The following is a 17,876-nucleotide window of genomic DNA, read 5'->3' on the forward strand; positions in this document are numbered from 1 at the left end:
TTTATGGGTGAACCTCCATTGATTGATGTCAGACATTCCATTTAGTTTTTCTACAACTCACACTCACCAAAACCACACACCCCTTCAAAAGAAAAGCCCTATAGATGTAATGCTACTTGAATTTATACTACTACGTACATCTGATATTTAACTCCTTCAGCCTACTTTCAGCTGCACAAACTATTCAACTATTAACTTATTCAGCTATTTCAGGATAATGACGCTATACTTGTTGTTGTTTATACCTTTTTTTAAACCTTTTCTTTTAAATATTCAGCTTTTTCTACATTTTTGTAGCTAAAAGCAGCTACCATTCAGCTAATAACATATTCAGCTTTTTCTGCAATTTTGTAGCTAAAAGCAGCTACCATTCAGCTAATAACATATTCAGCTTTTTCTGCATTTTCAGCTGAATTCAGCCATAAATGTTCACAGTTTACATCATTCGCACGCATTTTCCGCAGGAAATGCATTTTCTAGTTTGATTGGATTCTCCCTTTTCTATAATCATGAACAATTTGCACATACTGCACATTAAAGGTCTCCTATTATACTATTGTTAGTAGGGATGGGAATTTTAAAGCAAATGTATATTCGAATATTCGACCCCCAAAAAATCGGTTAACCGATTAACCGAAATGTACATATCGTATAAAAAGTAAAAATGCGGGAAACATTTTTACAAAAAAACAATAAATAAAAGACATGTTCAAATAAGTATAGAAATCAAGTAGAATTTGTCAAATGTATTGAACTGATCACAGTTTGAACAGTTGATAGGCCTAAAGCTTTCATGCTTAAAACATAACTTGGTTTTTAAATGAAAGAGGGATCATACACGAACAACATAACGGGCTAGGGTAACGTAACCCTCTTACAACAGAGATCAACAACCTGTAACAGGGCCTATGCACAGAATGCAGCTATTCAATACTCATTCTTGTTTAAGAATATGAACATGTCTACATGTTCAGGGGAGAGGCGGGTGAGGAGGCGATTCACAATCAGGCCAGCTGTAGAGAAGACCCTCTCAGCTGGAATTTGGGCATAAGATGAGGTTTGAGTCTGCGTGATCTGCGTGTAGGGAGGGGCAGCAGCCATATCATTAGAAAAAAACACCTTTAGACCTAACACATTTATCTATGGCACTGTCGTATACATTGAATTATTCCATTTGATAATATGTAATCAACTTAGGCACTCCTCCCAACAAAAAAGAAAAAAAGAAAACCTCATATTCGAATACCTGAATAATTTCGAATATTCGATTAATCTTTCCCATCCCTAATTGTTAGGCATATATTGTAGGTCTCAGATATATAAAAAACATGTCTATGAAGTGCTCAAAATACCGCACAGATCACCCATTCTAGCCATGCCTCATACCCCTCTATTTCAGCCTTGTTAGAGAAGTGCTGATTCTGGGTCCGTAGCTTTAAAAAATAAAAATAAAAAAGAGAGGAGAGCTCATGCAGGAGAATTCTACCCAGATTCTCAGCTAAACGCTGCCTTGATTAAACGCTATATTATGTTCCAAACCACATCAAGGATTATAGGGTCGTGGTTTAAACCCAGCCCACATTTGACTAATGTCATCATGAACGCAGCAAATCTGGATCAGCTCTGTTTTACCCCCGTTTTTAGAGATGTGAGTCAGGAGAAAAGAGAGAGGGTTGTATTTTCTGACACTTTGTGAGTCTCCTGACACACCGGGGACATATATTTATGTATACAAGACATCAAAAAGTGGATTTTGCATAAGAGGTGACCTTTAATATTGAAGCCAGCTACACTACCTCACAGGATATCGATTACCTTTAATAAAAAGCTACTGCACAATCAATTTTAATGTATATAGCAAACTATGCCTATATGTTTCTGTCCTTTTAGTAGATTCATATATAAGAGAGTATTCTAATTTATTTTGTATATTTTCTAGTGTGTATTCTTATATACTCTTCTGAATATACGTATTGTTTACAGTTTGTATATATGCATTATTCGCTTTGAATGTTTATATTATTTTATTTGTATTTTAAAGACATTTTGTAATTCATGTACAATGATTGCCATAATGTCGAGAGAGAGAGAGAGAGAGAGAGAGGGGGGGGGGGGGATTACGTCAGAGGTCAGCTGACACGTTTGTTTTGCTTGCTCGAGCTCGTCCTGATAACAACACAGCGAGAGGAAGGAAGCGAGGACATCAAACCGTCTGTGAACTAGTGTCCTTTACTTTGTATTTTAGCAAGAAGCTAACTGCACGGTTGACAACTAAGACTTTTATACATCGTATTTAGCTTTTGAATTGTTGTTACAGCCGCTACCTCCGTTTTTATCTACTGCCAACTGGTTGACTTTGACGCAATATGCCTTCAGAAAAAACCTTCAAACAAAGAAGGACATTCGGTAAGTGTTATTACGGCTTCTTTTAGCATTTTACACACTCTGCTCTCTTTCTTTTGAGTTATACTGTGTGTTTGAAGCTGTTTATCTAAACTATACAAGCCTGAACTACATTACGTGTATCTAGACAGGCTAGATAGTTGTTGGTTATTATCTCACTGGGGAGTATTAGCGTTCATTTTGTTTAGCTGGTCCAGTTTACTGTTTAAATACATATTTGACTGAAAGAGGGGATAGCATAATGCACGTATGTCTTCGTACAGCTTATTAGAAAAACATAACAATATGTAGCGGGTCGTGTCAACTTACCTAAAATATAGCAGACGTTATAGTTGTAATAAAAATGGTTTCCACTTGTATAGGGTTAAGTATAGTATCTAGGCTAACAGATATTTAATAGTGCCATTTGCTGCTGGCCTGTCTCTCCCTGAGTGTTGGTGTGTTTATTTGCATCCGAGCTGTGGGAGAAAAACAAAGTGGTGTCGAAACGCAGGGCAGAGAAAACAGAGCTGCAGGATTGGGGGATGGGACAGTTTGTGGATAGGAGAAGAGAGGACTTTAAAAAAAAAAAAAAAGGGCACACAGTCAAAATGGTACCTAAAAGGACGAAGATTACCTTTTGGTGTCTTTGTGTTTGAAGGGTAGGCCACAGCCGATGCGGATTCTAGTTTCGTTTAGGCTTCCCCTGTCAAGACGATGCCTGTGGTGCTTTTACAAATACTCGGTTTGTTTATCGTTTTTCCACTTGCCTTTCTCTGACGTCATACTCTGTGGTGCTTCTCAGTAATTGGAATTTAAATAAAAAACCTGCAAGTACTTTAGTATTATTTATTATGAAAATGGAAATGTAAACTGTTGTCATGAGCAGTGGAATAATTCCCAGTATGACTAAAAGCAGCCAGCTTCCTGTTAACATCTCATTATTGGTCCAAATGTGCACAACCAGAGCACGTGAAGAAGGCCGGACAGCTAAGAGAACATCTTCACGTTTGTTGGACTGTATCTGAAAACAAGCTAAATAATGCTAAGCTAAAGCTTTAAATGACTCTTTATCAGTGTAATACCTTCAGAAACCTAATACAATACATATTACACACAGTGTAAATACATTTAACAAGTAAATAATTTGGAGATATATCATTATATATCACAACATAGCTCAAAGTGGCGTACTAACTTAGCTGTGTACTTCACCGCTAACACAGTTTTCCATTTTAGTGGTTGTTTATCAGAGATGGAACTCTTTACCTTAAGTAAAAGTATAAATACTATGGTTTTAAAATACTCTATGAAAAAAAAAAAGTCCTGAAAGAGCATTACAAACAGTTATTAGCTAAATGTACTCAAAGTATCAAAAGTAAAAATGTAAAGTAGTAGGCCTATGCAGAACAACTCTTTTCACAGTAGGCGTATATAAATATATTTTTAAACAAATAGCCTACATGGAAGAGCATTTTGAAGTTGTACTTTTTCAATCTGAAACCAAATTACCTAGATCTTAAATACTGGGTTGTATATTAGTAGTACTGCACTCCATCTTTCCATAAGCATATTACAGTATGTGTTTTTCTATGTAAAAAAGTAACAACGATGAGTTTAAAATAAATATAAAGGTGTAAAAAGTACAGTAATTGCCTCTAAAAATGTAGAGGAGTAGATGTAGCATTTCTGAAGCAAAGTACAATAATGTCAATATAGTACTTAAGCAAATGTACTTTGTTCCTTTTTTATGTTGTGATAGTCTTTACTAGCTGTCATCATATTTTGGGTATTATCTGGGCATACATTTGGGTAAATTCAGTTTTGAAGCTTCACCCTTTTGCTAATGTTCACTAATCACTACACACTGCACTGACACGCTGTATCTGGGTGTGAACCAGTTCCGGTTGCATATCTGTATAATATCTGTATAATAGGTCATAACAATGACTCAGGAAATCTTCCAGCTTTGCCAAGTGGTACTGAATATTTCCCATATCATGACACGGAAGACATATTTGGAATACCCCGTATGCTTTTAGAACAACTGCTTCCCATTTTCAGCTTTTGTTCTCTTTTATGACTGCAAAGTGATGAGTCAAATGCTGTTTGTCGCTTGCTGGGTGCGGTCAAGAGAGTCAGATGAGACGCACACAGAGCTGCCTGTTCCTAGGCGGTGAACTCATCCTGATTAACACGCAACCATGAAAAAATGTCCTATTTCCTCAAGTTGGGCAGGAAACTTGTGGCTACAGCAAAATAAACATTTGACAGTTGATTTAATTACATTTCTTAACATTTAGCAAACTAATGACCTTTTAAGAATGTAATAAGTCTAAATGCTAGTAACTCAAAGTACTCTGACAGACAGCAGGGCTGCCGATTAGACATTTGAAATGATCAGGTACAGTAGTAAAACATGATTCATTACAATGGATAAACATATTGTGGTATACATCAAATACTACTGGCCCCCACTGGACATAACTGAAAAAAAAATCAAATAAGAAATAAATGGCCAAATTTGAACTTGTATTTCATACAGTATCATTTTTATTTTATCTTTAAAAAAAAAAAGATAATGACAAAAATGAAATCCTATTGCAATATCAGTCAAAATAACCCAAATTAGTAATTTTTATCCAAATCCTGCAGCGTTTACTGCCTATGACTTATTGGTTTTCTAAATTAATGCTTAGTTTTTTCTATTTCTACCAAAGGTTAAGTCAACGTTTAAAAACTGATGGGAATGATCACGAGATGCTTTCCTCATGCTCGAGTTATTTGATTGATCCCTTTTTGACCATGAGACTGTTGATGTTGATGTGAGTACAAAGTGCAGTAAGCCCAGGGTGTTATCTGTAACCTAAAATGGGGTTAAACCTCAGAAAGGAGGGGCTACCACAGCTCATTAGTGCCTAACAGATCCATCCAATCAGCAGCCGTGTTACTGAGCTGATCTTTTGAGTAATCATTGCGGAGGAAAAACTCTTTAGCTGAGATACTTACACTTGAGCATGATTTTAAATTATGAAGCTTATACTGAGGGCATTTAGTGAATAAAAAAGGTGTTCTATCAGGAGTTTTGAAAAAACAATGAAATTAGCATGCTAACTGACTAGTCACAGAGACAACAGTGAGTCAGTTATGTCCAGTGGGGGCCCTATTGTGCTTTTGGGGTTTACCCTTTCCTGTAGTGTGCTATATAGGTTTTTGTGCATGTTAATAGTCTGCAAAGGCTCCCACACACTCGCATAACATAATGACATCACTATGTAACTCTTGCGTTTCTACTGGCTAGCGCTCTAACACATTGTACATGATAGGCTATGGGGCGGGTCATCTCTTAGCAGTTGATCAATCACAACAGAGCCGGCCAGCTAACCAATCAGAGCAGACTGGGCTCTGGTTTCAGATGGAGGGTGAAAAGAGGTGCTGCAGCACAGGCAGTATGAGAAAAATAAAGAGCTTTTTGAACATTGAAGCGTGGAGACACGTCACAGTGGAGACACTAAATACTGATATGAACCTGGAAATGAGCAGCAACCTAAACATTTACAGTAGAAAGCAACAATAATAGAGTAATATTAATCTAAAAACATCCTATATAATTGTAGGACAACAAATACAGCTCAATCTTCAAGTAGATTTAGCTGATACATATTTTCACTTTATTAAGGATTTGAATGTATGCTTTTAGGTATTTTCTCATATTATATCTTAATCATTATTATTTTTTTTCAACATAAAAAATACATTTTCTGTTTAAAACATTTAATAATTCCCCCAGATGTTTCTAGTATTGAGAATGTAATAGGAATTGTTACGAATTGATTTCAAAGCACTGGGGTCTGTGTTTCTGTATGCAATGCATGGGTGGAGAGAGAATTTCTGGTATAACCTGCCTGTAGGTTTGTTTACACCTGAGTATTTGTGTTCTCTGTTCATGACTTTGCATCTGCTTTGTTTCGTCTGTCTTCATCAGTGCTAGCCTCTACTGACCTGCTTATCTTTTTTTCTGTTACTTTGCATTAACCTGAGTCTGTTTCTCTTTCCAACAGAACAAAGAGTAGAAGATGTGCGACTGATCCGAGAGCAGCACCCCAACAAGATACCCGTGAGTTCTGATGCACTTGCAATCATTGAGTGTACACCAAAGCTTATACAGTGAATACGCTGAAGCCACATTTTTCTCAAGCCACTTTGAGAAACACTTGTAAAGGCAGAAATGTCTGAGGGTGACGTGCATAACGGCATGCAGGAAACGTGAGTACGAACAAGAAAATCGTACTGCAACGGAAAGTGTTACCACACATTTCCTGGGTGTACTCTGAATTGTCTTTTTAATAGTTTAAATGTCGATTGTGGTCAGAAGACACATTTCTTAAAAGACCTTGTGCTTCTTGACTTCTGTTTTTTAGATGTTATTGTTGCATTGAGGGTGATTATTCTAAGTTTATTTCATATTTTGTCAGTGGTAGCTGAAGTATTTAGACCAAAAAATTAAATTATTCTGTTACAAAAAAAGTTGAAAATGTTACTTAAGTTAAAGTATGCAGGTATAACTAGGAAAATCTACTTAAAGTATAATGTCCCCTGTGACTGGTATACTTTCATATATTATATCATTAGGTTATTTTGACTAATGTATTCATGTAAAGAAATTATTCATTTTTAGGTGGAGCTCAGATTGAACTATTTTGTATAAGACTGCAAGGAATGATTATTTTTCATTATGGATTAATATGAGTATTGCTTTATACTTTGATGTTTATAAGGTTAAATTGTTATAAAAAATCAAGAAAGTGAGAATTATTGTCACAATTACCAGTAGCCTAAAGTCACACCTTTGATATTATTTGTTTTGTCCTATCAACACCTTAAAATTATAACAAAAATACATTAAAATGGTTAAAATAATTAAAAAACTTATTTTTTAAAGTTGCTCTTACAGTCGAACTCTACATACCTTAATCTCTAAAGTAACTAGTAACTAACGCTATCAGATAATTAAATGTAGTGGAGTAAAAAGCTCACTGTTTCCCTCCTAGTAAAGGAGGTTTCCTAGGTTACTAGGACGTTTCCCTCCTAGTAAAGGAGGTTTTCCCTTGTTGTATTTAAGCACAGTACTGTAGTACAGGGCTTCCCAAAGTGGGGGTCGGGGGGTCGCGAGATGATTACAAATGAAACATTTAAAATAATAAATTAAATAACCCTATTTTTTAATAACGTGTGAATAGACATTTTTCAGTGGTGGACTGGCCATCTGTAGAATTTCCCCGCAGCGAGGCTTCCCCCGTGGTACTGTTATTGTGGGGGCCGCGGGCTGAAAAGTTTGGGAAACCCTGCTCTAGTATATGTTCATAGTTACTTCCGTAAATAGTTTTTTTGTGAGCAGGCTTTTTTTACTGCAGTGACCACGATAGTTTTCCTCATGAGAAATGGTTGCAAATGCTGCCCTTGATAAGTCAGGTGTGCAGAATCTCCTAGCAACCACCAATAGACAAAGGCACACCTCAAGTTTCACCTCCTCGATTAATCATCCTGAGATAAAGTATCAGCACAGCTGTGTGTGTGTGTGTTCGGTTGTGTGTGTGGTGTGTGTGGTGTGTGTGTGTGTGTGTGTGTGTGTGTGTGTGTGTGTGTTACAAACTGTCAAGTCATGGTAAATGTTGACACCAGAGGCAGATGCGCTGTGTAACTGTAATGCAACTCCATCGGCCGGCCACAGTGGAGCCTGAGGAGGAGGAGGAGAAGGAGGAGGGGGGAGGGAGGTCTGTCATGCAGCAGACTGTATGACAGACATGTTATAGTTTTCAGAGCAGGCTCCGCCCCACTGGACAAAATTCTGGCCAAACAGAGGGCAAAGCACTTATAATACTTGCTCAAATTTCCCATTTATTTTTCATGTACAGTATGTGTAACACAGTACAATTCATATTGATTATCCTTATTTAATCGAGCAGTTTTTAGCATAAATAAAAACATACAAACAAATTACACATACAAATATCTAACTATCATTTGTATTGATTAAGTATTAATCCGCTGATTATTCTTTGATACACTGTTTGGCCTTCATCATGAAAACTGTCAGAATCACAACTCTCCCAAGCTCAATGTAACATCATCAAATGTCCTTTTTTACTACTCAAAGTTCAAACCCCAAAAATGAATTGTAATGTAGGACAAAGAATTGCAGGGTGAGAATTTGTGGATTTTTTACGTATAAAATATAGATTTCAAAAATAGTAGAGACTATTTATCTTCAGCCAGATAATGTCCACATACAGTAAGTGTCAATGCAAGTGCCAAAAGTAAAAGGCTAATGTTAGGCTTTGAACAAACTACCTCACGATCACATAATTTCATTATCAGAATATCAGTATCAGAATTCCTCTATTCGCCCCGCAGCGGGGAAAAGGATTGGACTGCAGATAAAAGGCAAAAGGGATCGGAAAAAAGTAGACTTGAATTAAAAAAGCATGTTAATAAAGAAAAAATAAAGGAGTCTATAACGTTAACGGTTTGTAAATAAACTGTAAAAGTAGTAATAATTGCACAATAATTGTTTTTTGATATTTACAGAAGTGTTCTTGCACAACATTGGTGTTATTGTCCTTTTTTAGTTTAGTACTTCCATTTAGTCACTTGTTAGCACCGCCATTTTTCAAACACAAGTGCTTCAGATATTCACCAGTAGAGTCAATATATTATATATGACATATTGCATGTTGTTGAACAAAGTGTAAAATATCTTGTAAGCTTGGGTTAACCATGATTTCCGGAAACTTGCAGAAAACCATTGACTGTGTGACGAGAGAGCCTGGCAGTGTTCAAAATGCTCACTCATTTCAGGGTTGAGGACTCATTCCTGAACCACTGTATTGATGTCCAGCACTTAGGAACTCCCAGAAGATGTCAGACAGTTCCCTAACACTTACATTGAACAAGGATTATTATAGCTTACACAGGAAGACAGTGGATGGCTCAGATCAGTAACTGAGTGTTTTGAATTGTATACCCTCCTTCTGTGCAGCAGGCCTCAGTGGATTAGTGATACAGCAGCACTGTGCCCTGTCAGGGAGGGAGCGCTCTGTGCTGACAGTGCTGCTTTAAAGGCCTTCTCTCTAACCTCATTACATGTCTCACTCAATGGAAGATTCCATGTTCGTTGCTCAAGCAGAGCCATCCACGAGGACAAGGCAGAGGGCCATGATCAGTGTTTAGCACCTGATATGTGTGACTTCATCTATCTCGCACTATTGATCAGGGACTCTGCTCTAAAGCAAGTAGAGGAACTATACATTTCCCTTTGAATAGAAGAGGAGATTGATGTGTGTGTGTGTGTGTGTGTGTGTGTGTGTGTGTGTGTGTGTGTGTGTGTGTGTGTGTGTGTGTGTGTGTGTGTGTGTGTGTGTGTGTGTGTGTGTGTGTGTGTGTGTGTGTGTGTGTGTGTGTGTGTGTGTGTGTGTGTGTGTGTGTGTGTGTGTGTGTGTGTGTGTGTGTGTGTGTGTGTGTGTGTGTGTGTGTGTGTGTGTGTGTGTGTGTGTGTGTGTGTGTGTGTATTGTGTGCTAATGTATTGTGTGTGTGTGTGTGTATTGTGTGCTAATGTATTGTGTGTGTGTATTGTGTGCTAATGTATTGTGTGTGTGTGTGTGTGTTAATATTGTGTGTGTGTGTGTTAATGTATTGTGTGTGTGTGTGTTAATGTATTGTGTGTTTGTAGGTGATCATTGAGAGGTACAAAGGAGAGAAGCAGCTCCCTATCCTGGACAAGACCAAGTTCCTGGTGCCAGACCACGTCAACATGAGTGAGCTCATCAAGATCATCAGGTAACAACTTCAGTCCTCTACTCTCTGCTCCTTCTCTTTGTATTTTTCCTTTAGTCCCTTTTCTGTCATTTACTTCCTGTTTGTACTCACCTTTCATTTGTTCTCACTGCCTTTGTTCTCTCATTTCCTTCCTTTTACCTTCCTCCCTTTTCTCTTATTTTCATCACATGTATGGTACTCTCGTTTACTATTCCCTCCTTTCTTTTCCTCTCCTTTCTTTTCATTTCCTCTTTTCATTTCCTCTCCTATCTTTTCATTTCCTCTCCTATCTTTTCATTTCCTCTCCTATCTTTTCCTATCCTCTCCTATCTTTTAATTTCCTCTCCTTTCTTTTCATTTCTTATCTTTTCATTTCCTCTCCTATCTTTTCCTATCCTCTCCTATCTTTTCCTATCCTCTCCTTTCTTTTCCTCTCCTTTCTTTTCCTATTCTCTCCTTTCATTTCCTCCTTTATTTTCCTATCCTCCTTTCTTTTCCTTTCCTCTCCTTTCTTTTCATTTCCTCTCCTATCTTTTCCTATCCTCTCCTTTCTTTTCATTTCCTCTCCTTTCTTTTCATTTCCTCTCCTATCTTTTCATTTCCTCTCCTATCTTTTCCTATCCTCTCCTTTCTTTTCCTATCCTCTCCTTTCTTTTCATATCCTTTCTTTTAATTTCCTTTCTTTTCATTTCCTCTCCTTTCTTTTAATTTCCTCTCCTATCTTTTCATTTCCTTTCCTCTCCTTTCTTTTCCTCTCCTATATTTTCCTATCCTCTCCTATCTTTTCCTATCCTCTTCTTTCTTTTCATTTCCTCTCCTATCCTTTCTTTTCTTTTCCTATCCTCTCCTTTCTTTTCATTTCCTCTCCTATCTTTTAATTTCTCCTTTCTTTTAATTTCCTCTCCTTTCTTTTCATTTCCTCTTTTCATTTCCTCTCCTATCTTTTCATTCCCTCTCCTATCTTTTAATTTCCTCTCCTATCTTTTCCTATCCTCTCCTTTCTTTTCCTATCCTCTCCTTTCTTTTAAATTCCTCTCCTTTCTTTTCCTATCCTCTCCTATCTTTTAATTTCCTCTTCTTTCTTTTAAATTCCTCTCCTTTCTTTTCCTATCCTCTCCTATCTTTTAATTTCCTCTTCTTTCTTTTAATTTCCTCTCCTATCTTTTCATTTCCTTTCCTCTCCTTTCTTTTCCTCTCCTATATTTTCCTATCCTCTCCTATCTTTTCCTTTCCTCTCCTTTCTTTTCCTCTCCTCTCCTATCTTTTCCTATCCTCTTCTTTCTTTTCATTTCCTCTCCTTTCTTTTCTTTTCCTATCCTCTCCTTTCTTTTCATTTCCTCTTTTAATTTCCTCTCCTATCTTTTCATTTCTCCTTTATTTTCATTTCCTCTTTTCATTTCCTCTCCTATCTTTCATTTCCTCCTTTCTTTTCATTTCCTCTGCTTTCTTTTCATTTCCTCTTTTCATTTCCTCTCCTATCTTTTCATTTCCTCTCCTTTCTTTTCATTTCCTCTTTTCATTTCCTCTCCTATCTTTTCATTTCCTCTCCTTTCTTTTAATTTCCTCTTTTAATTTCCTCTCCTTTCTTTTCATTCCCTCTCCTATCTTTTCCTCTCCTATCTTTTAATTTCCTCTCCTTTTTTTTCCTATCCTTTCTTTTCATTTCCTCTCCTTTCTTTTCCTATCCTTTCTTTTCATTTCCTCTTTTAATTTCCTCTCCTTTTTTTCATTCCCTGTCCTATCTTTTAATTTCCTCCTTTCTTTTCCTATCCTTTCTTTTCCTATCCTCTCCTATCTTTTAATTTCCTCTTCTTTCTTTTAATTTCCTCTCCTATCTTTTCATTTCCTTTCCTCTCCTTTCTTTTCCTCTCCTCTCCTATCTTTTCCTATCCTCTCCTATCTTTTCCTATCCTCTTCTTTCTTTTCATTTCCTCTCCTTTCTTTTCTTTTCCTATCCTCTCCTTTCTTTTAATTTCCTATTTTAATTTCCTCTCCTTTCTTTTAATTTTCTCTGCTTTCTTTTCATTTCCTCTTTTCATTTCCTCTCCTATCTTTTCCTTTCCTATCCTTTCTTTTCATTTCCTCTTTTTATTTCCTCTCCTATCTTTTCATTTCCTCTCCTATCTTTTCCTATCCTCTCCTTACTTTTAATTTCCTCTCTTTTCATTTCCTCTCCTATCTTTTCATTTCCTCTCCTTTCTTTTCATTTCCTCTTTTCATTTCCTCTCCTTTCTTTTCGTTCCCTCTCCTATCTTTTCCTCTCCTTTCTTTTAATTTCCTCTCCTTTTTTCATTCCCTGTCCTATCTTTTAATTTCCTCTCCTTTCTTTTCCTATCCTTTCTTTTCATTTCCTCTTTTTATTTCCTCTCCTATCTTTTCATTTCTTCTCCTTTATTTTCCTCTCCTCTCCTTTCTTTTAATTTCATCTCCTCTCCTTTCTTTTCATTTCCTCTTTTCATTTCCCCTCCTATCTTTTCATTTCCTCCTTTCTTTTCATTTCCTCTGCTTTCTTTTCCTCTTTTCATTTCCTCTTTTCATTTCCTCTCCTATCTTTTCATTTCCTCTCCTTTCTTTTCATTTCCTCTTTTTATTTCCTCTCCTATCTTTTAATTTCCTCTCCTTTCTTTTCCTTTCCTCTCCTTTCTTTTCGTTCCCTCTCCTATCTTTTCCTCTCCTTTCTTTTAATTTCCTCTCCTTTTTTCATTCCCTGTCCTATCTTTTAATTTCCTCTCCTTTCTTTTCCTATCCTTTCTTTTCATTTCCTCTTTTTATTTCCTCTCCTATCTTTTCATTTCTTCTCCTTTATTTTCCTCTCCTCTCCTTTCTTTTAATTTCATCTCCTCTCCTTTCTTTTCATTTCCTCTTTTCATTTCCCCTCCTATCTTTTCATTTCCTCCTTTCTTTTCATTTCCTCTGCTTTCTTTTCCTCTTTTCATTTCCTCTTTTCATTTCCTCTCCTATCTTTTCATTTCCTCTCCTTTCTTTTCATTTCCTCTTTTTATTTCCTCTCCTATCTTTTAATTTCCTCTCCTTTCTTTTCCTTTCCTCTCCTTTCTTTTCCTTTCCTCTCCTATCCTACATTTTCTCCTCTCCTTTCATATTCCCTCTATCTTTTCCTTCTCCCTTGCCCTTTGTCCTCTCATTTCCTGCACTCTTCATCTCCTTTCTTTTCTTATCTTCTTAATCACTTTCTTTTCCTCTCCTCTTTTTTCCCCCTGCCTTTCCCCATCTCCTATTTCCTCTCCCATCCTATGTGTTCGTCTCCTCTTGTTTCCTTTGCATTCTGCCATGTCCTTTTTTTACATTTCATTTTCTTTGCTCTCTTTAACACTAGAACCGCCAACGGGTACATTTTACCCGCAGATGTTTCTTGATTGTATGTCGCTTTTTTTCAATAAAAATATTAAAGTCTCCCAGTCTGTGACTTTTCCTGAAAGTGTGTTATGTAGTACCCTCTGTTGTTAAAAATGGTCAATATGAAGTCAGATTGAAAAAAATGGCCCAGAAAATGGCCATTTATACCCATTAGCACCAGCGGGCATTTTACCTTATAGAAAATGCAGGGATTTTCGCACTATTGATCTTGCGTGAAAACATAAACATGACGTGTTGCTATAGCAACGCCTGTTGTTTACTGCGGTTCCTTATAGATAGATATATAAAGATAGTTAGATATAGAGAGACACTTTTAGCGATATTTTATACTTCATGCAATCTGCACAAACTAGATATCATATCATCATATGAAAGATGTGAGTCCACATATTCTATTGGTATAAGTTTCATCACTGTGCGATCAAAACTCACTGTTAACCCTGTGTTCTAGTATGATAAATAACAGAACATTGTACCTTGAAAATCAATGCATTCTAATAGCGGGTACATTTTACCCGTTGGCGGTTTTAGGTATACAGCGACCCCTGGCGGTTCTAGTGTTAACTCTCCTTTCTTTTCCTGTCCCCCTGTATTTCCCCTCCTCACGCTGCCATGTCCTGGTCTCCCACCCAGGAGGCGCCTGCAGCTGAACTCTAACCAGGCCTTCTTCCTGCTGGCTAATGGCCACAGCATGGTCTCCGTGTCGGCCGCCATCTCCGAGGTGTACGAGCGTGAGCGCGACCAGGACGGCTTCCTCTACATGGTGTACGCCTCCCAGGAGACCTTCGGCACTGCCCTGACCAATCAGTGAACCACTTCCTGTTTCTTCTTCCACCTGACAGGCCATCGGACAATTGTAGTTCTTAGCCCCCCTCCGTGTTTAAGCCACACACCTTTTAGTCTTGCAAACTAAATCTAAATACAGCGTGAGATAATTCCCAGATTGATTGGTCGGGATATTAAGATGAGGAACCCGTTAGGTAGAGAAATCCCCAACTGAGTCTCTGCTTCTTTATCGCCCTATCTGGTGAATCATGTCTGCTGTCATGGCAACGTACCGCCTGTTATTTTCAGTTTTGTGGTCTCCTCGGCTGTATTTATGTTAATGTATATATACATTTCAGGTAGTGCTAAAGTGGTAACGCTCCACCACTTATATATAAATATATACATTAGCCAATGATCAAAGCCAACCTTAGTTTTAAGGGTTTTTGGGGGCAGGCGCTGGAGAAAGTTAAGGGTTTCTAGGGTTGTTTTTATTGCAGTTAAAGGGGAACGTTTTAGATTTTTAAAGTAAAATGCTAAGGAAATAGAAAAGATCTTATTCCTCAAAGCATCTGCAGCGTGTGTCACATTCCCTCTATTCCTGTTTTTTAACCCCTCCCTGCCTTGTATCCTAAAAGCATCTTCACTGTAAAAAAACAATGTTTGGGAACTGCTTCTGCTCTTGAAATGGATGATTGTTTGCAACTAAAAATGCCTTGGTGTACAGATCATAGAGCTTAAAGTATAAAAAGGGTTTTCAATGAGTGTGGACACACTGCAAGGAGCATGGTCCGAGTGCATGTGTGAATGGAGGGTGATAAATGCTGGTGAGAGGAGGGGGCTGCCATTTTTTTACTTTTATCTCCTTTATCACAAGTATTTATTAAGGTGATGAAGAAAGGTCAAATCTACAGGGCAGATTTCCCAGAGCTGTTCGGTTTGACTCCGCTGAAACTCAACAAGCACTTTCACTGTGGGGAAAACCTGCACTCTAAAAAAATAAAATAAAAATCCTGTCTGTCTCTAGATGGTCCGTCTGTCCTCCACCATCTTCTTCGATTTAGCTGCTTTTATATATCGCAGTATTTTATCATTTTCTTTTACGTGATTTTAATTTTCTTAGTCTGACATGTCTTTGCTGTCTACTGTATGTGAAGTACAAAGCCACTGTGTGTGTGTAACGGGGGGGCGGGGCATTCGGCACAGTGGTCTTCTCTCTGCCCGCCCCTCTGTTTCACACACGTATACCCACATCAATATCACACAGCCTCTTATGTATTTATGTTGGTATTTTGTAAACAATAAAAGGAGAAAAAAAGTACATTTTCTTCCTTTTTGTCTATTTTAAGTCATATTCAGTTTATTAGATGTTTATTTGTAAGTACATGCAAAACATAGCTGCCATAATGGTTCAGATATTAATGTTTCATATTTACAGTAACCGGACATAATTTAGTGGGAGTACTGATACAGCATTCCAACTATCTGTTATGCTCCGCACAAAATTCTTTATCATTCCGCCGGGTTATTTTGCACCTCTTCTGCTCCCACATTCCACATTGCAGAAACTCCGTTCAAACATCAAAACGTTCAGCTCGGTCGAGAATCGATAGCTATTACTTTTCTTATTCATAACTTTCATAATTCCAGAGATGCATCCATAATCCATCACATTTTTAACATGGAAGTCAATGGAGAAACTCTTCAGACTTGAACAATCTTCATGCAACTTCAGCTGCTAAGTGTTCATTCATACTTTCAATCAGAAACCTCATTCCAACTTTAAAATGTTACACATCTTTCTGACATTATTTGTAAAACAACTTTTAAATCTGATTCATACTTTTAGAGATATTAAAAATTGTTCAGACCTTGGTAAAGAGGCCTTCTTCAGATCTTAGAGTGCGTGAAGTTTAGCTAGAGTGGAGGATAGATTTCATTTTGCCTTCATATTTTCTTTTAAACCTGCCATAATTCCCAAACCCTACATTCCTGAGACATAATTTGTCATGAGAAATGTAGGAAAACATCTCGTAGCTTGAAAATTTAAAAAAGATTAAGCAAAAATAATTAAACAAAGTGCCTCTTGAGGGCATGAAGTGACAAAAACGTTCAACATGTCTCCATTAAACCCCATTGTAATTTCAGCCTCATCGTTCCCCACCACTGCAGCCGCACACCTTTAGTTAATCTGCCAAAAAGGCCACATTATTAACCCGAAAGTACACAAAAAGTATATTTCAGATGCTCAAGTTCCTTAACATGCTTCACCCTTTGAAATTTCACCGATATCTGTTACGGTTCTTCAACAAAACGTTCATGTAAGAGGTTTATCTCTCATTCAGAACAATGAAAATGCTCTCTTCTCACTGATTACTGCCCATCACCATGGAAACCTCGGATCTCTGGACAAGCTGTTAGCTCAAATATAAACACCTGTGTCATGGAACACGATGATGTTATAACTCCAACTGACATGCTCAGAGCAGCAGACTTCAGATAATGGTTAATGGTCCTGCCCTCAACAGCTCTACGTCAATTATGGGGTGTCATCATATGCCGTTTCCATGGAAACGCATCCCTCACCATAAAACACGATGTCGCTGTAACTCCAATGGACACGGTCCGGTTGTCCCACAATCTTCACCTGTATATCACCTCTCCATGCCTCAACAGCCCTACGTCAAATCTGACATCTCACCATATGCCGTTTCCATGGAAACGCATCCCTCGCCATAAAACACGATGTTGTCGTAATGCCTATGAAAAGGGTCAAAACAGCACCAGACTTCAGATAATGGTTAATAGTCCAGCCCTCAACAGCTCTACGCCAATTATGGGGTGTCATCATATGCCGTTTCCATGGAAACGCATCCCTCGCCATAAAAGACGATGTCGCTATAACTCCTATGAAAATGTTCAAAAAGTCCTCACACTTCACATATGTGCTAACAGTCCAGCCGTGAAGACATCTACGGGACAGTTTTGAGATTTCTTCAAATGCCGTTGCCACGGCAACACAATGCTCGCCATGAACCACGGTTTTCTCATAACTTCAGTGAAAATGCTCCAAACGGCCCAAAACTTCACAGGTTTGGTAACGATGCAGCCATCAACATATCTAAGCGTATTATGGGGTGTCATCAAATACCGTTGCCATGGCGAAAGATCATTCGCCATCAAGTTTGTTCAATAGTTTGCAGTTCAAATATTCTGCTGCTTTTCCAAGCCTTTTTTCCTTTCTTTTCTTCTCTTATCACACATTCAAGTATGTGTTCATACATCTGTTCAATATAAATTCTTCACTTTCTTCTTACACATTACATTTCAGCATAGCAGTTTAGCGTCAGCTTTTCAGCATAAAGCATTCCCACTAGCAATTCCATCAGGAATTGCATTCTCTAGTTAAAATAAATAATATATATATATATTATATAATAATAAAACCTAATTTTTAAGGAATGGAATATTCAACATTTTTTATATAACAATTCTCTGAAAATTCAAAAAACACAAATGCTAACGCCATTTGGCCATT

At 37.5% G+C, this 17,876-nt stretch overlaps 1 protein-coding gene across 1 annotated transcript; it reads left to right on the forward strand.

Moving 5' to 3' along the window:
- Window positions 1-2,144: 2,144 nt before the first annotated feature.
- On the forward strand, window positions 2,145-15,659 carry map1lc3b (microtubule-associated protein 1 light chain 3 beta). Its single transcript, XM_079682398.1, has 4 exons — window positions 2,145-2,406; window positions 6,444-6,499; window positions 10,113-10,219; window positions 14,207-15,659. Exons 1-4 carry the CDS (start codon window positions 2,367-2,369, stop codon window positions 14,382-14,384), a joined length of 381 nt encoding a protein of 126 aa, XP_079538524.1. The 5' UTR covers window positions 2,145-2,366; the 3' UTR covers window positions 14,385-15,659.
- The last annotated feature ends 2,217 nt before the right edge of the window (window positions 15,660-17,876 follow it).

This window comes from Notothenia rossii, assembly GCF_949606895.1.
Source record: "Notothenia rossii genome assembly, chromosome: 5".
Lineage (NCBI taxonomy): Eukaryota > Metazoa > Chordata > Actinopteri > Perciformes > Nototheniidae > Notothenia > Notothenia rossii.

Bases quoted from the DNA above. Each gene is read 5' to 3' on its own strand.
- map1lc3b (XM_079682398.1), top strand. From the start codon at position 2,367: ATGCCTTCAGAAAAAACCTTCAAACAAAGAAGGACATTCG. The intron at 2,407-6,443 runs GTAAGTGTTATT...TCTTTCCAACAG, and splicing joins CAAACAAAGAAGGACATTCG to AACAAAGAGTAGAAGATGTG. The intron at 6,500-10,112 runs GTGAGTTCTGAT...GTGTGTTTGTAG, and splicing joins AGCACCCCAACAAGATACCC to GTGATCATTGAGAGGTACAA.